This window comes from Nothobranchius furzeri, chromosome 11, assembly GCF_043380555.1.
Source record: "Nothobranchius furzeri strain GRZ-AD chromosome 11, NfurGRZ-RIMD1, whole genome shotgun sequence".
In the NCBI taxonomy this organism is placed as follows: Eukaryota; Metazoa; Chordata; class Actinopteri; order Cyprinodontiformes; family Nothobranchiidae; genus Nothobranchius; species Nothobranchius furzeri.
In genome coordinates this window covers 66,290,920-66,306,875 of record NC_091751.1, presented here as the reverse complement: position 1 = coordinate 66,306,875, position 15,956 = coordinate 66,290,920, and the positions used below count along the sequence as shown (strand labels likewise).

Below are 15,956 nucleotides of genomic sequence, written 5' to 3'. Positions count from 1 at the left end.
CAATCTGAACAACAACCATAAATAACCTGCAGAAACCTGATAAACGTTTCCTGTTCTGAGACGTCGGATCAAAGCAAACGAGCACTGATCAGAAGCAGGTTTATTCAAACGTCATCACAGTCATCGTAGAGAGCTGCAGACGAGCTGGGAAACATGAACATGTGTGAAGTTATTCAGAAAAACAAGAAGATGCTTCATGGTTCCTGATTCAGCTGTGGATTACGTCCAAACCGAAGACTGAAGCCGACGTCTGTCAGCTGAGCTCAGACCTAACCGTGGTCTCATCTGAGTGTTTCATATTTAACACGTTAAATATTCTCCACCAATCTCAGCTACAGACAACTGTTCTCATTCAAACCGTTTTATTAAATCAGCTTTTAAATCTTCGGTTTTAACATCAGAGGCTCAAGGGCACTAAGGCAGCCTAGAGGAAAGGCTAATGGTTCAAGATCAAATACAAAACCCTTTTCTCTGAGAGAAATCAAACAGTTTAGGTTGATTAGACCTCCTGCAGGTCTAGAGGAAGATTTTACTCAGCTCGGGTTTATTTGAAGACTTCATTTGCAAAAACAGATTTTTATACATTTTTTCCAAATATTGCATCGTTTTATTATTTACTTCATGTGATATCAGTAAAATATAAAGTCTGGTGTTTTTGATAAATGTCTTTTATCTTCTTTGCAAAATAACTCCTTAATTTCTTCAACCAATAGTGTTTTACTATTAAACACATCAGAGATTAATGGGAGCAAGTACATCTCTGAAATAGTAATATTAATAAAGATAATAATAGATAAAGTAATAGATGCACAGAAGGAACAGCAGATGAAATGTTGGCTGGTTTTGGCAGGAAAAATGTAAGAAGTCTATAAAAAATTTAAAAAAACTCACAGCAACACTGAAATTGTATAAAAATTAAAGGTGGTGTGCCCTTCACTGGATAATCATTTATTTTGCATTAATTAGTTTTAATGAGAAACGTCATGCTGACATTTACAGATGACTTCATCTGGAAATGGATCGACCCTTAAACACGCTTCAAGTATTTGTGTTTTAACGAGCAGCTAATAATGAGCAGTGGCTGCTGACTGTGCTGTCAGCCTTCATCGGAGTCATCCTCTCTGATTGTTTTAATCCAGTTTTTTGGCGCGTCCCCTGAATGTGTCCATGAGGTTAAACGCTCCCAGGTACTGGCCAAGCATCAGGCCTTGCTTCATGGGCAGTATGCTGTTGAAGGAATCAGAAATTAAAATCATCCATATGACAGACGATTCTGCAGCGGCAGGCTTTAAAACAACTGGACAAAGGTAAAAAAAATAAAAGGTTCCAACCCTCCAGGTGTTTTCCTAGTTCGGTTGCTCTGGTCTGACCCAGGTTTGAAGTTTTTTTCTGTGATTAAGTTTCTTTTTCACAGAGAAAACTGCAAACGAAACAGCATTTCACTGCAAACTAGGTGAAAAAGTTCATTCTGCTGATTGGTCAGGTTGTTTGGGGGCGGGGCCTGCTGAAGTAAATCCAGTTAGAAGGTAGTTTGTATTGGTAATAAGCTAGTAGACAGCCCAGTCTACCCCTGGTTGTAAATATAAGTTACCTTGTCATAGTTTTTAATCATGTTCTTGAATCAGGAAGTGATAAGATGACCTTATTTTGGGTGAATGCATTGTTCTCTCAGACCCCCCTCCCCCGCTCCTTGTGGGCAGAAAACTGCATTTGCAGCTTGAGCCTCCCTGGACCGGCGTCACGTAAACCTCATCAGAGCTGAAACATCTGATAGATCTTGCTGAACGTCGACGCAAGCGCTCTCTCTCCATTTTCTGCTAGCTAGGAGACGCTCTGCAACGACTCTCCTCCTCCATGCAGACCCGTTTGGTCTTCACGCTAATATAAAGAAATAAACTTACTTCTTCAAAGCAGTGATGGTGTACATGCTCCTGGGCAGCAGCAGGTAGACCTGATCTGTGAGAACAGCATGGATTATCTTCTTGGCGACATCCTCTGCATTCAGGATGGGCAGGAGCCGTGGCCACCTGTGGAATAAAGAAACACCGAGCTGAACGGCAACTTCTACAGCTGGATTAATCCAGTTAATCCAGTTTAAAAAAAACTATTTTTTTTTACATTTTCTTCTTTAAATATTTTTTTTTTAATTCAGCAAAAAAATTGCGTTATTTAAAGGGACATTATGGAAGTTTGACAGCCAAAACGTGTATAGAAATAATAAATGTCTTCTTCATACATTCTCCTGCAATGCCCTGGTCCTGTAGAATGAGCCCTGGCATTTTTACTGTGATTGCCTGATTTTCTGTAAAATCACAGAAAAAGAGAGCTGCTCGGGTCGAGCAGGCTGCTTCATGCGCGTTCACGCTCAGGCATCGCCCGTAGCATTTGCTATCCGTAGCTTTAGCAGCAGAGAGAGAGGCAGTGCCACTTTGTCGCTGTTCCTAACGCCTAGTGACAAAGCTAGCTACATTTCTGAGGACCCTTAGCTACTTTGTTCTAGATATTTCCTGCTAATTAGCAACAAAATAGCCATTTTCGCTCCAAAATGTTCTTTGAACGATGTTTCAGCTGTCATCAAGGACATAAATGTTACAGATACAAAAGTCACTGGTGCTTTAGCTCACCTAGTAAGACGTCGGACTCTCGTGCAGAAGAACCAGGTTCGACTCTGGTTGTGAACATAATTTATTTAGAATTTATTTTTACATTAATGGTATATTTTTTTACAGTAAGATGCCCAAATTTTTATTTGAGACTCGCTGAACGGCATTGAATTCACAGATAAAAAAAGATGTGGGTTCAACTTTCATTTTGGAACAATTTTTCAAGCAAGGGAAGGGAATGATCTGAGCATGCAGGAGGACTGACCCATCATAAACCTTTGTCGGCTGTGCTGAAGAGAAAGGTACAGAACCAAATTATTTAATTAATTAGCTGCGCGTTCTCCTGTCCTCTGTCCTCCGGGCCCCCCACACACACACACACACAAGGGACTGTCTCAGCTGTTATTTTCGTTAAGGAGTGTGCACGTACAGTATGCGCGCCTCGTGCACGAGCCTACTATTGAAGCTGTCGTTTCGCTTTTGGCCTGAGGGGGCAATCACGAGCATAAAAATTCAAAACTCCGTAAAGTCCCTTTAAAATAAAGTAAATATTTTTAAATATGATCCAGATTTTCTTGTTTTGAGTAAAAAAACAAAATCTACCAGTGAGACATCAGCCAAGGTTGCTTGGCTAGAAAACTAGGAAATAAATCTAAATTTTGATTATTTGGCAAGTTTTATTAATCCTAGCCAATATTAATGATCCCTTTAATGACTGTAAATGCTACCGACCCGAGAAGTCAACAGAAAGAGACCTACTTGGTTTGACATCCGTCAAACATTCCGGTGTTGATGAAGTAGGGACAGACGATGGTGGTCTTGATCCCATCTTTTCCTGTTGCCAGCAGCTCCAGTCCCACAGACTCCGCAAATCCCACAGCTGCAAACTTACTGGCACAGTAGTCTGCAGGGTGATAAATTCAAGGTTTAAAACATGTAGACAAAACCATCCGTGTTTCTGTTCAAGTACTATTGTCTCCCATCTACAGCTGGAAAGTACAGTGTTGTGTCTTGTGTCTGTGTACAAAACATCTCCTGAACCACTGGATAAATTATAATGGAATTTTTACAGATGTTTCAAGTCTGAAGGGTTCCTCCTCCAGATGTTTCAGACCTCTCAGTGTCAGCACAAGCCCTACCAGACAAGGGAGGAAGTGCCCAGCCAGCACTGAGAAAAAAGCAACGTTCCCCTCCGCTGAGGTTTGAGTCGAATGATGGAAAGAATCATTTGAGGTTTTTATTTTTTATTGATTTTTTTCGAACAAAAAAAATGGAATAAAATTATACATCTATTACTTATTCAAGACAAACAACATTTTACGTTGTATGCATCGGTTCGCACATATACGAACATATCAAAAGTTTGAAAGCGAGTAGGATGAAAGCAGTTATAATCCAAAAGGAACAGATGAATTAAAAAAAACAACATTTAGAATTAAAGTCGAGGAGTTCAGCATTAGTGTCCAAGGAGTCAAATTCTGGAACAATTTAAGAAATGAAACTAAAGCCGCTAAGTCACTTAGTATTAGAGCCCTGCACTGAAGCCCTAGGCCCGAGGGCCGGCCCGGCCCGGCCCGACGGCCCGAGGGCCGGGCTTCGGGCCAGCGACTGTGTAATTACCTCGGACACGGGCCGGGCCGGGTGCCTTTATTTTTAATCGAATTCATAAAAGAAAACCTGAAACACTTGAACGCAGCAGCACCTGACTTCTTCTCACGCACCGTTAGCTCAGTTAAGGTGTGTGTGGTTTATAAATGCACCGATATAAACAAATTCTCAAACTGCTGATTGAAACATGTGCCCCTTTTGTAAGTGTTGCCCCATGCCTCCACACAGTAACTTAAAAATGGTCAAATTAATGCACAATAAAGAGATTTTTCATTTAAGACGTGTCTTGTTCTGTTCAACCCTGATATATTCTTGGCTAATTTAGATTTAATATGTTTAATATGAGGTTTCCAGCAGATCTAGTCATCAATCCCCCCAAAAAAAATTTTATTCGCTGCAGCCTTTCTATTTCAATATTATTCATTTTTACCTTGAATTCATTTTCCAATCTGTTATTACTAAATATCATGGATTTATTTTTCCCTAAATGTAAAGATAATTTATTAATATCAAACAAGTTTTAATTGTCTTCATTTCTTCCGTAATCAGGTTCTCCTAAATCCTTCCAGATGAGCCAGAGGCAAGAGCTGGGGAGAGAGATGTGGAGAACTCTGCCTAAAGAGCAAGTCACCCCCAGATCAACTTGTTTTGCAGATAAACTAATAAATGAGTGTTTAAAGGGACTTTACGGACTTTTGAACGTTTATGCTCGTGATTGTCCCCTCAGGCCAAAAGCGTAACGGCAGCTTCAATAGTAGGCTCGTGCACGAGGCGCGCATGCTGTACGTGCACACTCCTTAACGAAAATAACAGCTGAGACAGTCCCTTGTGTGTGTGTGTGTGTGTGTGTGTGTGTGTGTGTGGCCCGGAGGACGGAGGACAGGAGAACGCGCAGCTAATTAATTAAATAATTTGGTTCTGTACCTTTCTCTTCAGCACAGCCGACAAAGGTTTAAGATGGGTCAGTCCTCCTGCATGCTCAGATCATTCCCTTCCCTTGCTTGAAAAATTCTTCCAAAATGAAAGTTGAACCCACATCTTTTTTATCTGTGAATTCAATGCCGTTCGGCGAGTCTCAAATAAAAATTTGGGCATCTTACTGTAAAAAAAAAATACCATTAATGTAAAATAGAGACTCTAAATAAACGATGTTCACACCCAGAATCAAACCCAGGACTTCTGCATGGGAGGCCGACGTCTTACTAGGTGAGCTAAAGCGCCAGTGATGTCCTTTGTATCTGTAACATTTATATCCTTGATGACACCTGAAACAACGTTCAAAGAACGGTTTGGAGCGAAAATGGCTATTTTGTTGCTAATTTGCAGGAAATATCTAGAAGAAAGTTCTACAGAAAGTAGCTAAGGGTCCTCAGAAATGTAGCTAGCTTTGTCACTAGGCGTTAGGAACAGCGACAAAGTGGCACTGCCTCTCTCTCTGCTGCTAAAGCTACGGATAGCAAATGCTACGGGCGATGCCTGAGCGTGAACGCGCATGAAGCAGCCTGCTCGACCCGAGCATCTCTCTTTTTCTGTGATTTTACAGAAAAACAGGCAATCACAGTAAAAATGCCAGGGCTCATTCTACAGGACCAGGGCATTGCAGGAGAATGTATGAAGAAGACATTTATTATTTCTGTACATGTTTTGGCTGTCAAACTTCCATAATGTCCCTTTAACAGTGCTGTAGACATGTGTAGCTGTTATTTAGGCATTTTAGTGCATCTTATTTCAGCCTATAATTGCCAGTGTAGCGCCCTCTTCAGGTTAAAATGCTACACTACTAAATTCAACCATGCTTTTGGCTAGGAGGTACCCTGTGATGTTAGCTGGTACCATATTATGTCAGCGGCATTGGCACTGTGGGGTGGAACAGCAGTCAAATCTTGGGCTAAGCCACTCCTCCGTAGCGAGGTGGAGTTGGAATAGCAAGCTAGGGTTCACGGCTCGGCACCGGTGGCCCCGGGCAACAGCTCAGAGCCACTCGCCTTTTCCCTACCCTCTGCCCTCTGGTGAAGGTAGAAATAACTCATCCGCCTCAAATGGCTGCTCTGAGGCAAAGGAGCTAGCGTTGCTATCAGGCACTAGGAAGTGCTGCCTCGTCTCCATCCAAGTGTCTGCACACACGTGTTTGTTAGTGGCTTGGTGTCTGATGGAGTCTAAGGGCGGGCTGGAGGGTCTGTGTCATTGACTGCCACAGACCTGCTTCCTGGCCCGCCAGGCAACACCTCCTTGCGGCGTGTTTTTCAAACAGGAAATGCGGGTGGAGTCAGACTTTGGTTGGGGAGCGACTTGTTCGTTAAGCTGTTGCGGCAGATCTGAAGAAGTCTCTGTCTGAAAACACTGATCCTGATTTGCTGACTTATTAAGAGCACGACCAGGCTTTCCATCGTGTTCCTCTAGTTCTGAAGCACCCTCCTTTGTCCAATAATCTCTAGATGGTCCGGAGCTGCCCCCAGATCAGAGACGGCTTTCTTTATCAGCTGATTCAGCGTTTCACAATCACTGGCTCGAAATCAGCGCGTGCACTCGGTTCCTCAGCTGTATGCCGCAATAAAGAAAACCTTTGCTCAAGTTGTTCTGTGAGGTTTCTATTATTAACAAAGAACGAAAATGTCATGTAATTCCTCCACTTCCACAAAACGCATCATGTAACAATATAATTCAGCATTTCTATTCACGTCCAATTCATCTTTGATATCCGAGAACTCGTCGACTCAAACAGGCTGGCCGAGATTCGGAAGCTCTTCGACACAGCACCTGCGACGTAGTGTTGAGAGGGTGAGAGGTACCACAGCTCCAACAGCCTCACGAGGGGATGAAAGCCTATAATCTCCTCCATGGCAATGATTGATCACCGGTCCAATAATCCCTCTGACCTCATGGCCGTTTCCTGGAAACGTCTCTTCTGTCTGAGTTGCTTCACTGCTAGCTTTACAGATAGCATGATGACGTCAACGTAGAGAGGAGGAAGCGCAGGAATAACTTTTATGCAAATAGCAAACAAAGCAACTGTTTTCATTTTGTATTGGAAACAGCTGCCATGCTAGCAGCATACATGGCTAGAGTAAAACTACAGATAAGAGAATATGGAAGAGGAGCTGAGCACAGCCAGATACCAACAATACGGATAAGTGAAGAGACCCTGGTACTAACGGGCCATTCCCATCTGTACCTGGTCGGCCCTGCCCGGATAGCTCCAGTCGCCCCCGGCCTGGCCCGGCTGATTCCACACATCCTTGCTTAGGTATGCAAGGAATGCAGTCAGAGACATTTTCAGCTTCTAGGTAATCAGCATGATAATGAATGATGATGAATTGAGCATGCCTTAAGCCCATGTGGGCTGATTCTACCCACCAGTCAGAGGCTTGCTCTAGTGGAAGGTGTGAATTTGCTGTCAGCAGTGGGTGTGTTGGCCCTGGTCGGCCTGAAGCAGACCACCTCAGAAAGAGGGCTGAAAAACAGTCTCGTTGCACCCTGAAAAAAGGCAGGCCACCAAGATATGTAAGCAATCTAATGGGCCATTCCCATCTGTACCGGGTCGGCCCGGGCCGGGTAGCGTAGGTTGTTTACATATCTGGGTGGCCTGGTATTTTTCCGGGCCAACCAAGGCTCATTCTCAGTCCTCTTCTCGAGGGGGTCTGCTTCAGGCCGACCAGGGCCAACACACCCACTGCTGACAGCAAATTCACACCTTCCACTAGAGCAAGCCTCTGATTGGTGGGTAGAATCAGCCCACATGGGCTTAAGGCAAGGATGTGTCGGGCCAGGCTGGGGCCGACTGGGGCTACCCGGCCCGGGCCGACCCGGTACAGATGGGAATGGCCCATAAGTGGGAACCAATCGGGACATCCCTACAGTAGACAAGGCCATAGTCATTTGTTCTATGAGCAATGATTTCCAGTCGTGGTAAAGGCGGATCAGGATCCTGGTGACTTTTAGGACTGAAACGAGACTTACCTGCCAACCCATTGACTCCTATGAGCCCAGCGGAGCTGGCAATGCTGACGAGGTGGCCGTGGTTGTTGGCGATCATGGCAGGAAGAAAGGCCTTGTAGGTCTAGGTAGAAAAGAAAACAAATCTAAATCCACACAGATGGTGTTATGTCATTAAAAAATCCCAAGACAGTAAAACATCCACACAAGGCATGAGGAACGATTTTAAAACAAGAAAACTACTCAGCAATAGCGCAGACAAACATATGGTCTCATATCGGGGAACGTCAGGAGCACCGCGGAAGACCAAAGCTCTTCACCTCCTCATGGACATTCCCAACTCCCACCTCCCTAACCCATCACGGACGCGGCTCATCCTGGTCTCCCATCCATCCATCCCCGTCTCCTACCCCTGGTCAGTTTGGTCCAGCACCTCATGTAATTACACGGGGGTGTGGTCACACTTTACTTACCTGGCACTAACATAACCAATGGATGCTTGTCAAATTTCTGTTCGTCCTGTTGACATTAATTTTAAAACTTCTCATAATTTGTTGTTAAAAGGCAACATTTGATTGTGTTAGTTTTCAAACAAACATGCAAACCACAGGGCTGCACAGCTGGTAGTACTGCTGCCCTGCAGCGAGAAGACCCCCCGGTTCAGAACCCAACGTGGCGTCTTTCTGCGAGGAGCCTGAATGTTCTGTCTGTGCGTGCACGATTTCTCTCTGGGCACTCCTGCCTCAGTCCAAAAACACGACAGGTAGGTTGACTGGTCTTCAGGTGTGGGCGTGTCTCCGTGTTGCCCTGTGGTGGACTGGCACCTGCCCAGGGCGTGCCCTGCTTGTCTAATGTTTGCTGGAGATGGGCACCAATCTATTTTCTATAAAGTAATACAGAAATATAATACAGTAATCCCTCGCTACTTTGCGGTTCGTTCATCGCGGATTCGCTGCCTCGCGGATTTTTTCTTTGGAGCATTTTTCAGGGGGAATTCGCAGATTTGCGGTATTTTTCACTGATTCGCGGTATTTTTCTATGCGAAATATCAAGAAATTCTTGTTTTTTTTTCATCAATTTCATCATAAAATGCACTTTTTGTAATAAAACTAAAAAAAACAAGTAAAAAATTTTTTTTTCTTGAGTTTTACCCACAAAAAGAGAATGTGATCATACGATAATTCAATAGGGAGCGTGGTTTCACAGACGCGGAAGTGATAGCGTCGGTGAAACGCCGGCTGATCTAGGTAACCCCCGAGCGTTCGAGCGTCAACGAAGTGACACGGAAATGCCGGGCTTTCCAGAAGTAAGTAAGATAACTTACTATGAGCTGATAGTTCGTTGGATTGATCGGTAGGGTGGAAACTCTGATCGTGAATCTGAAGAAACGATGACTGAGTGGTGAGCTGGAAAGGCGACTTCCGTTTATAGCCGCGGTTTGTGACGTAGGTGCGACGTGGAGGGAATCCCCGCGAGGGGCATGCTGGGAGTCCCTACTTCGCGGATTTTCACCTATCGCGGCCAGGTCTGGAACGCATCTACCGCGATAAACGAGGGATCACCTGTAAAGGCTTCTTCTCTATTATCACATCAGACAAGTTCTAGCAGACGTTTGTAGTACTGTTCACATTACTGCTCTAACTGTAGGACATGTTCACCGGGACATCTGCACAGCGCCCACATTATAGTTAGCCTCAAATACAACAGGTTGGTTGACGACTGACCCAGAAGTGAGCCATTGTGTTAACCTCCATGGTTTTTTCAATAAGGGAATCTGGAGCATCCATAAACTTTTTTCCGGTCACAATTCCAGCGTTGTTCACCAGTATGCTGACGTCTCCCACCTCCCGCTTCACCTGCACGGAGAAAAGAAACAACAAAGCTACATTTTATATTTTGTAAAAATGACTCGGAGAGACTGAGTTACATTTACTTGTAACGCCGCAGAACATCTGCGTATTTGCCCTCGTTTGTACGAGCTATTGTTGACGACGTCACGTTAGAAACCCACCTGCTCAGCGACTTTGTAAACATCCGCTTTATCGCTGCAGTCACAGACGTAACAGTGGACTCTGCTTGCTCCTTCTTTCTTGGCGAGCCGAGCCGTTTCCTTCATCCCCTCGTGATTTATGTCCCACAACACCAACACAGCACCAAGAGCGGCAAACTCCTGGGCCATTAGGCGACCGATGCCGCTGCCCGACCCTGTGATCAACACCACCTCCCCAGCGACGGACTTTTTCCTTCTGGGTACCAAGAAGAAGAACAGCGACTCCAAATTGTACCAGAAGGACAGGAAGATGACCTGGAGCGTTTCCAGAATGAAATGCATGACGGCTGTAGGAGGAACAAAGTTAAAGGAAGCAGAGTCAGACTTAAGCGTCTTTTCTGAAACAGGCAACATGGTAACTCCACAGAGAAAGGCTGGATTTGAATCTGTGACCTTCCTGTTGTGAGGTCACAGTGTTACAAACTGACGACCCCCGCCATCCCCACTCCACCCAGCCTGATGAATCCAATAAGTTAATCGTTAATCAGACTACAAACATGTCTGAGGACCTGTTTTTTTATCGAGTTCCCAGAAAACAGTGGTTCCAGTGGACTGTCTCTGTTTTCCCTTACAGGTACACAAGGTGAGTCTAAAGCAGGAAACAAAAGGGTGCATGCAGGTTGGATTATCGAGTAAAGTAAAGGGTCCGATAATCACAGTTCCCTAAGTGGGTAGAAGCCGTTTTCTGTTGCGCCAGACATGGGTGGGTGTGTTGCTCTCGTCGACTCTGCACTCCTGAACGCTAATCAACAATGTAAAGCTGAAGATTATCATCGCAAGTGCACCACGATGCAGAGGAAGCTGGAGCTGGACGAGATGAGTGGAGAAGGGTCGGTTTACAGGACTGAGCGTCACCAGAGATTTCACTGCTGATATTAATGTTTAATGTTGACTCAAATGGACTTTCAAGCTCCACCCGCAGAGATGTCAAAGCACTGGGTCACTTCCTGCTCTCTCACAAGGTCCCTCCCCGGCTAGAGGCACAGCAACTGCAACTTATTCTGAGCCCGCAGTAGAACACGAAACGTGATCATTTTAGCATCGAAGGCAGAAAAGAATCCGTTTGTTTTCTTTCCCGCGCTCCATCAGACTGGGACCTGTTCTGTCAGCTTCTCCACCCGCTTCACTCCTCTCTAAACACTTAGATCTGAAGTTGACTTTAATGTTTAATATGAACATGTGAATGCTGGTCTAAATTCATGTTAAACGCACTATTTTCTACTGACGGAGTGTAACGCAGGATGATGTTATTTCTGATGTATTGTTACCCTAAAATTGGCCAATTTAGCATTTATTGGATGTATTTACTGTAACAGAGATAGTGGAACAGTCTTCCTGTTCTTCAGACCTGATTGGACAGGAAGTGGTGTTAACAGGGCCCCCTCAGGGGGGGGATCATTTTTACCCATCTCCCTCAGTCCCTGTGATTTTCTTTAATAAGTATTTTGGCTGTTTTTTATTGTTGGGATGACGCCGTTGGGTCATTTTAATTTGTTTATTCTTGCTCTGGGCATATGTTCCTGTGGGGAATTTGTACAGAAACGATATGGTAGAAGAGCATTGGGTCACCCTCCGCGGGTGGTCGCATCCTACCTTTGACAGGTGAATACAAATGACAGCTTTCCTACATAACCTACATGTGGCCAATCATTTACCTATAATGACGTCATTTACCTGGTACTTATATTTAAAATATACAAACGCTCATACAAAGCCCCCGCCCGCCTGCAGGGGGTCTGATCATTGGTTAGGAGCAAAGTACCCGGATTTGTCCCCACTAGCCATGGCACTTTAACGCTATTACCGTAGTACACCGTATACACGTGCCCGTGGGAGTTGGGCTGAGTCTGACAGCAGCAGCTAATTGGTAGTAAAGATGACGGACTGCTCACGTCATGTGTTGCGCTTGTTAAATTCTGTTTGGGCTCAAATATTTACTTCTGCAAATAAAACTCGGATGTTGTGCATCAAGAGATGAATAAACTTCACAGCATCATCCGGATGCTGCATGAATTAAACCAAAGTTAGCTCGCGGTAACTTAACCGGGTCCCACAGAGGTGCGTGATAAGATCTCACCGAGCTTCAGACATCAGATCAGCTCCGTGACCTTTGTTCTCCACCCTGACTCGCTGTCGTCACGAATAAAAGCGACTAAAATAACCACTTCAAAGCACGGATAGTAAAACAAAGACACGCGAGAGAAGTGAGAGAAGTTTACGTACCGCTGTCTTCTGGCAGCAGGGAGACAGCCACGGGTTCCGCTGGGAGCTTTTTCTACAGCCTCAGGGCGAAAGAAAGGTAAACATCCCACATCAAACAGCGAAACTCACCACCTACCGGATGCGTTACGCTGTGCGTCATGGCTTCTGCGCAAAGCACTGTGGGAATTTGAGTTTAGTGTCTACACCATAACCTTCATGTCTGCCAGTAAAGAGAGCTTCATTCTGGATAAAGGAAATGAAACAGGTGGAGCCACAGAGGAACACACAGACCCTAGCAGCTGAAAGAGGTCCATGGCTCCACTGCCATCATCACCTGTAATTTTCTTTTTATATTTTATTATCTTAGTTGATTATTTGGGGGGGGGGGGGGGGGGGGGGCTGGACCCACCACCTGCAGGAGGAGGAACGTGAGCTCTGGTGCATTGTGCATCGTGTGGCAGACAAAGGTGGGGCTTTGACTTTGGAACGAAGAACATCATCTATCTGGAGCTGGAGTGGTTCTTTCCAGGACCTTGTTGAACCCACCTCAACATCACTGCTCTGCATCCAAAGACATTGAGAGGCCTTGGACTCTGCTTCTGCTGCTGAGAAGTGGAGGCTGCATGTTGGGATAAACCCCTGGGGACAAATGGGTCAGCACCTTTGGGTCAGGGAACAGCAGCTCAGAGGGTGCTCCAACATCCTGCTTGGGGATTTCAATGTCCACATGGGCCATGACAGCGTGACCTGCAGGGCTGTGATTGGGAAGAACAGCCTGCCATACCAGAACATGAGTGGGGTTCTGCAAAAGTCATAGTCTGGCCATATAGAACATAAGGATTTCTATCAAATAACATCATGGACGGTCTTCAGCCAGGCTTTAGACAGCACCACAGTACAGAGACTGCACTGATCAAGGTATTAAATGACATTCGTCTCAACACTGATTCAGGTAAATCATCTGTCTAGATGATGCTTGACCTCAGTGCAGCTTTTGATACAGTGGACAACGACATCCTTCTGGATAGACTCGCAAACTGGGTGTGACCATCAGGCACAGTGCTTGGCTGGTTCCAGTCCTATCTCAAAGACAGGGGCTATGTTGTCTCTATTAGGGACTACCAATCAAAGCGGATCACCATGACATGTGGAGTGCCCCAAAGCTCAATTTTAGGACCACTACTCTTTAATCTATATATGCTCCCTCTGGGTCAGGTCACACTTAATAACACTAATAACAACATTGCCTATCATAACTATGCTGATGACACCCTGATCTACCTAGCCCTATCACCTAGTGACCATCGGCCACTGGACTCACTCTGTCAGTGCCTAGAACAAGTAAACGACTGGATGCAGTTAAACTTCCTGCAACTAAACAAAGACAAGACTGAAGTTATTGTCTTTGGCAAAAAGAGGGATAGAATGGATGTTATTGCTCAGCTTGACTCCAGGGGAATTAAGACAAATACCCAGATTAGAAATCTTGGTGTAATCGACTCCGACCTGAGCTTCTCTGGACATATTAAGGCTATAACTAAATCAGCGTTTTATCACCTTCATCAAGTATCAAGAGTCCGAGGTCTCATGTCCAGACCAGACTTAGAGAAACTTATTCATGCTTTTATTTCCAGTCGGCTGGACTACTCCAATGGTCTCCTAACTGGTCTTTCCAAAAAAGCTGTGCAGCAACTGCAGCTTGTTCAGAATGCTGCTGCTAGAGTCTTAACAAGAACTAAGAGAACGGAGCATATCACTCCTGTTCTTAGATCCCTACACTGGTTACCAGTAAACTACAGAATAGATTTCAAAGTGCTCCTATTAGTTTATAAATCACTCAATGGCATGGGACCAAATTACATGTCTGATCTCATTCCTGTATGTACACCCAATAGGGCTCTGAGATCCTTAGGCAACAATCAGCTGGTAGAACCACGGGTCAGAACCAAACATGGTGGAGATGCTTTTAGCTACTATGCTGCTCATATATGGAATCAGCTTCCCCGTGACCTCGGATCTGCCCCAACCCTAGTGTTGTTTAAAACGAAACTCAAAAGCCGTATGTACTCATCAGCCTTTAAATGAATTGTTTCTTATGCTGTAACCTTGTCTTACCCTTTACCTCTAAACTGTAATTCCATTTGTGTGTATTTTAATTTGTCTTTGTGTGTTTTCATATCATGTCCTGATAATAGTAAAACACACTGAACTGCCTCTGTGTTTGAAATGTGCTCTACAAATAAAGCTGCCTTGCCCACCAGTACATGTGGCACCAGGACAGCTTAGATCACAGGTTTGTAGACTTTGTAGTGGTATCATCTGACCTGTATGTTTTGGACACTCAGGTGAAGAAAAGGGCAGAGCAATCAACCACCCGGTGGTCAGTTGGATGAGATGGTGGGGGAAGACTCCAGGTAGACCGGGTGGGCCCAAAAAAGAAGTTACAGGGTCTGCTAGGAACATCTGTCGAAACGGTCTTCAACTCCTACCTCCACCTGAGCTTCGACCTCGTCCTGAGAGCCGTGGGAGACGTTGAGTGAAGGATTGCTGTAAAGTCTCTGACACAAGTCAGTGACTCGATGCAATCTGCTGGGTTTTCCTACATAGGAAACTTTTCAATCAATCAAATATACTTTATTAATCCAAGAAGCAAATTAGAGTTTCAGTACACACAATTCAGAGATCAGACATACATGGGCAAGACACATGACAAGAATTGGTGACTGTGGTCATTCGCAACCCTGAGTCGCGCTACCTTAATAGAGATAAGAGGGTTACATGAGGATTGGTTCAGGTGGAGGGAAAAAAGGCACTTCAGAGTTACCCTCCAGCAGGAGGGCAGCTTTGCTCTGCAAAAAAAAAAAAAAAAAACACCTCAGACAGATATGCAACAGACTTCAGACAACAAAACATAAGTGTCCACTAGGTGGGGAGGTGGGTTGGGACTACCCCCACTTCAGCTCCTGCAGCCACAATGAAGCAGCACATGTCACCTAAGTGTGGATGGGGGGAGGAGCATTTAGGGTTGGAGGGTTGCAGTGACCCTGGACGCTTCAGCGGCCTTCCCACTGTCCCGCCCAAGCTGGGAAAGGAGACAGAGTTGAGTTGCCATAGCGACGGCACATTCCACATATCTTCTGAGGGGGGAGTTTTCGTTGGAGCCTTGCAGGCTCAAGGGCGCCAGATTCCGATTAGAAATTGTTTGGGGGCCAGACAGAGATAATTTCCTCTCTGTCTTACAGTTTGTTGGTCCTCAACCTCTCAGAATCCCAATAATGGACATTAATCTATCCCAATCCGTGCTGATTCGTCCACTCTCTCCTTGATGGCATCCATCTTTTGTGCCAATAATGAATCTCGGCCAAATTCCCAAGCTTACGATTCATCTCAACAATTATGTGGGTCTGAATTCACATCGCGGTGCAAACCATCTCTGAGCTCCGGGATCAGGCCAATTTTCCTCCACAGCTCGTTAATTTTACGGTAAGCCAGGTAGCCTCCAAGGCCAATGAGCAGGAAACCCGACACCAACACCACAAATATCCACACGTCTTCAGAGT

General features: G+C 45.0%; 1 protein-coding gene across 1 annotated transcript; it reads right to left on the bottom strand.

Annotated features, from left to right (window-relative positions):
- Window positions 1-345: 345 nt before the first annotated feature.
- On the bottom strand, window positions 346-12,556 carry sdr16c5a (short chain dehydrogenase/reductase family 16C, member 5a). The gene is made up of 7 exons (XM_015974299.3): window positions 12,418-12,556; window positions 10,156-10,481; window positions 9,869-10,000; window positions 8,169-8,268; window positions 3,363-3,507; window positions 1,902-2,027; window positions 346-1,227 (listed from the first exon to the last, which is right to left on the bottom strand). Exons 2-7 carry the CDS (start codon window positions 10,474-10,476, stop codon window positions 1,131-1,133), a joined length of 921 nt encoding a protein of 306 aa, XP_015829785.1. The 5' UTR covers window positions 10,477-10,481; window positions 12,418-12,556; the 3' UTR covers window positions 346-1,130.
- Window positions 12,557-15,956: the final 3,400 nt, after the last annotated feature.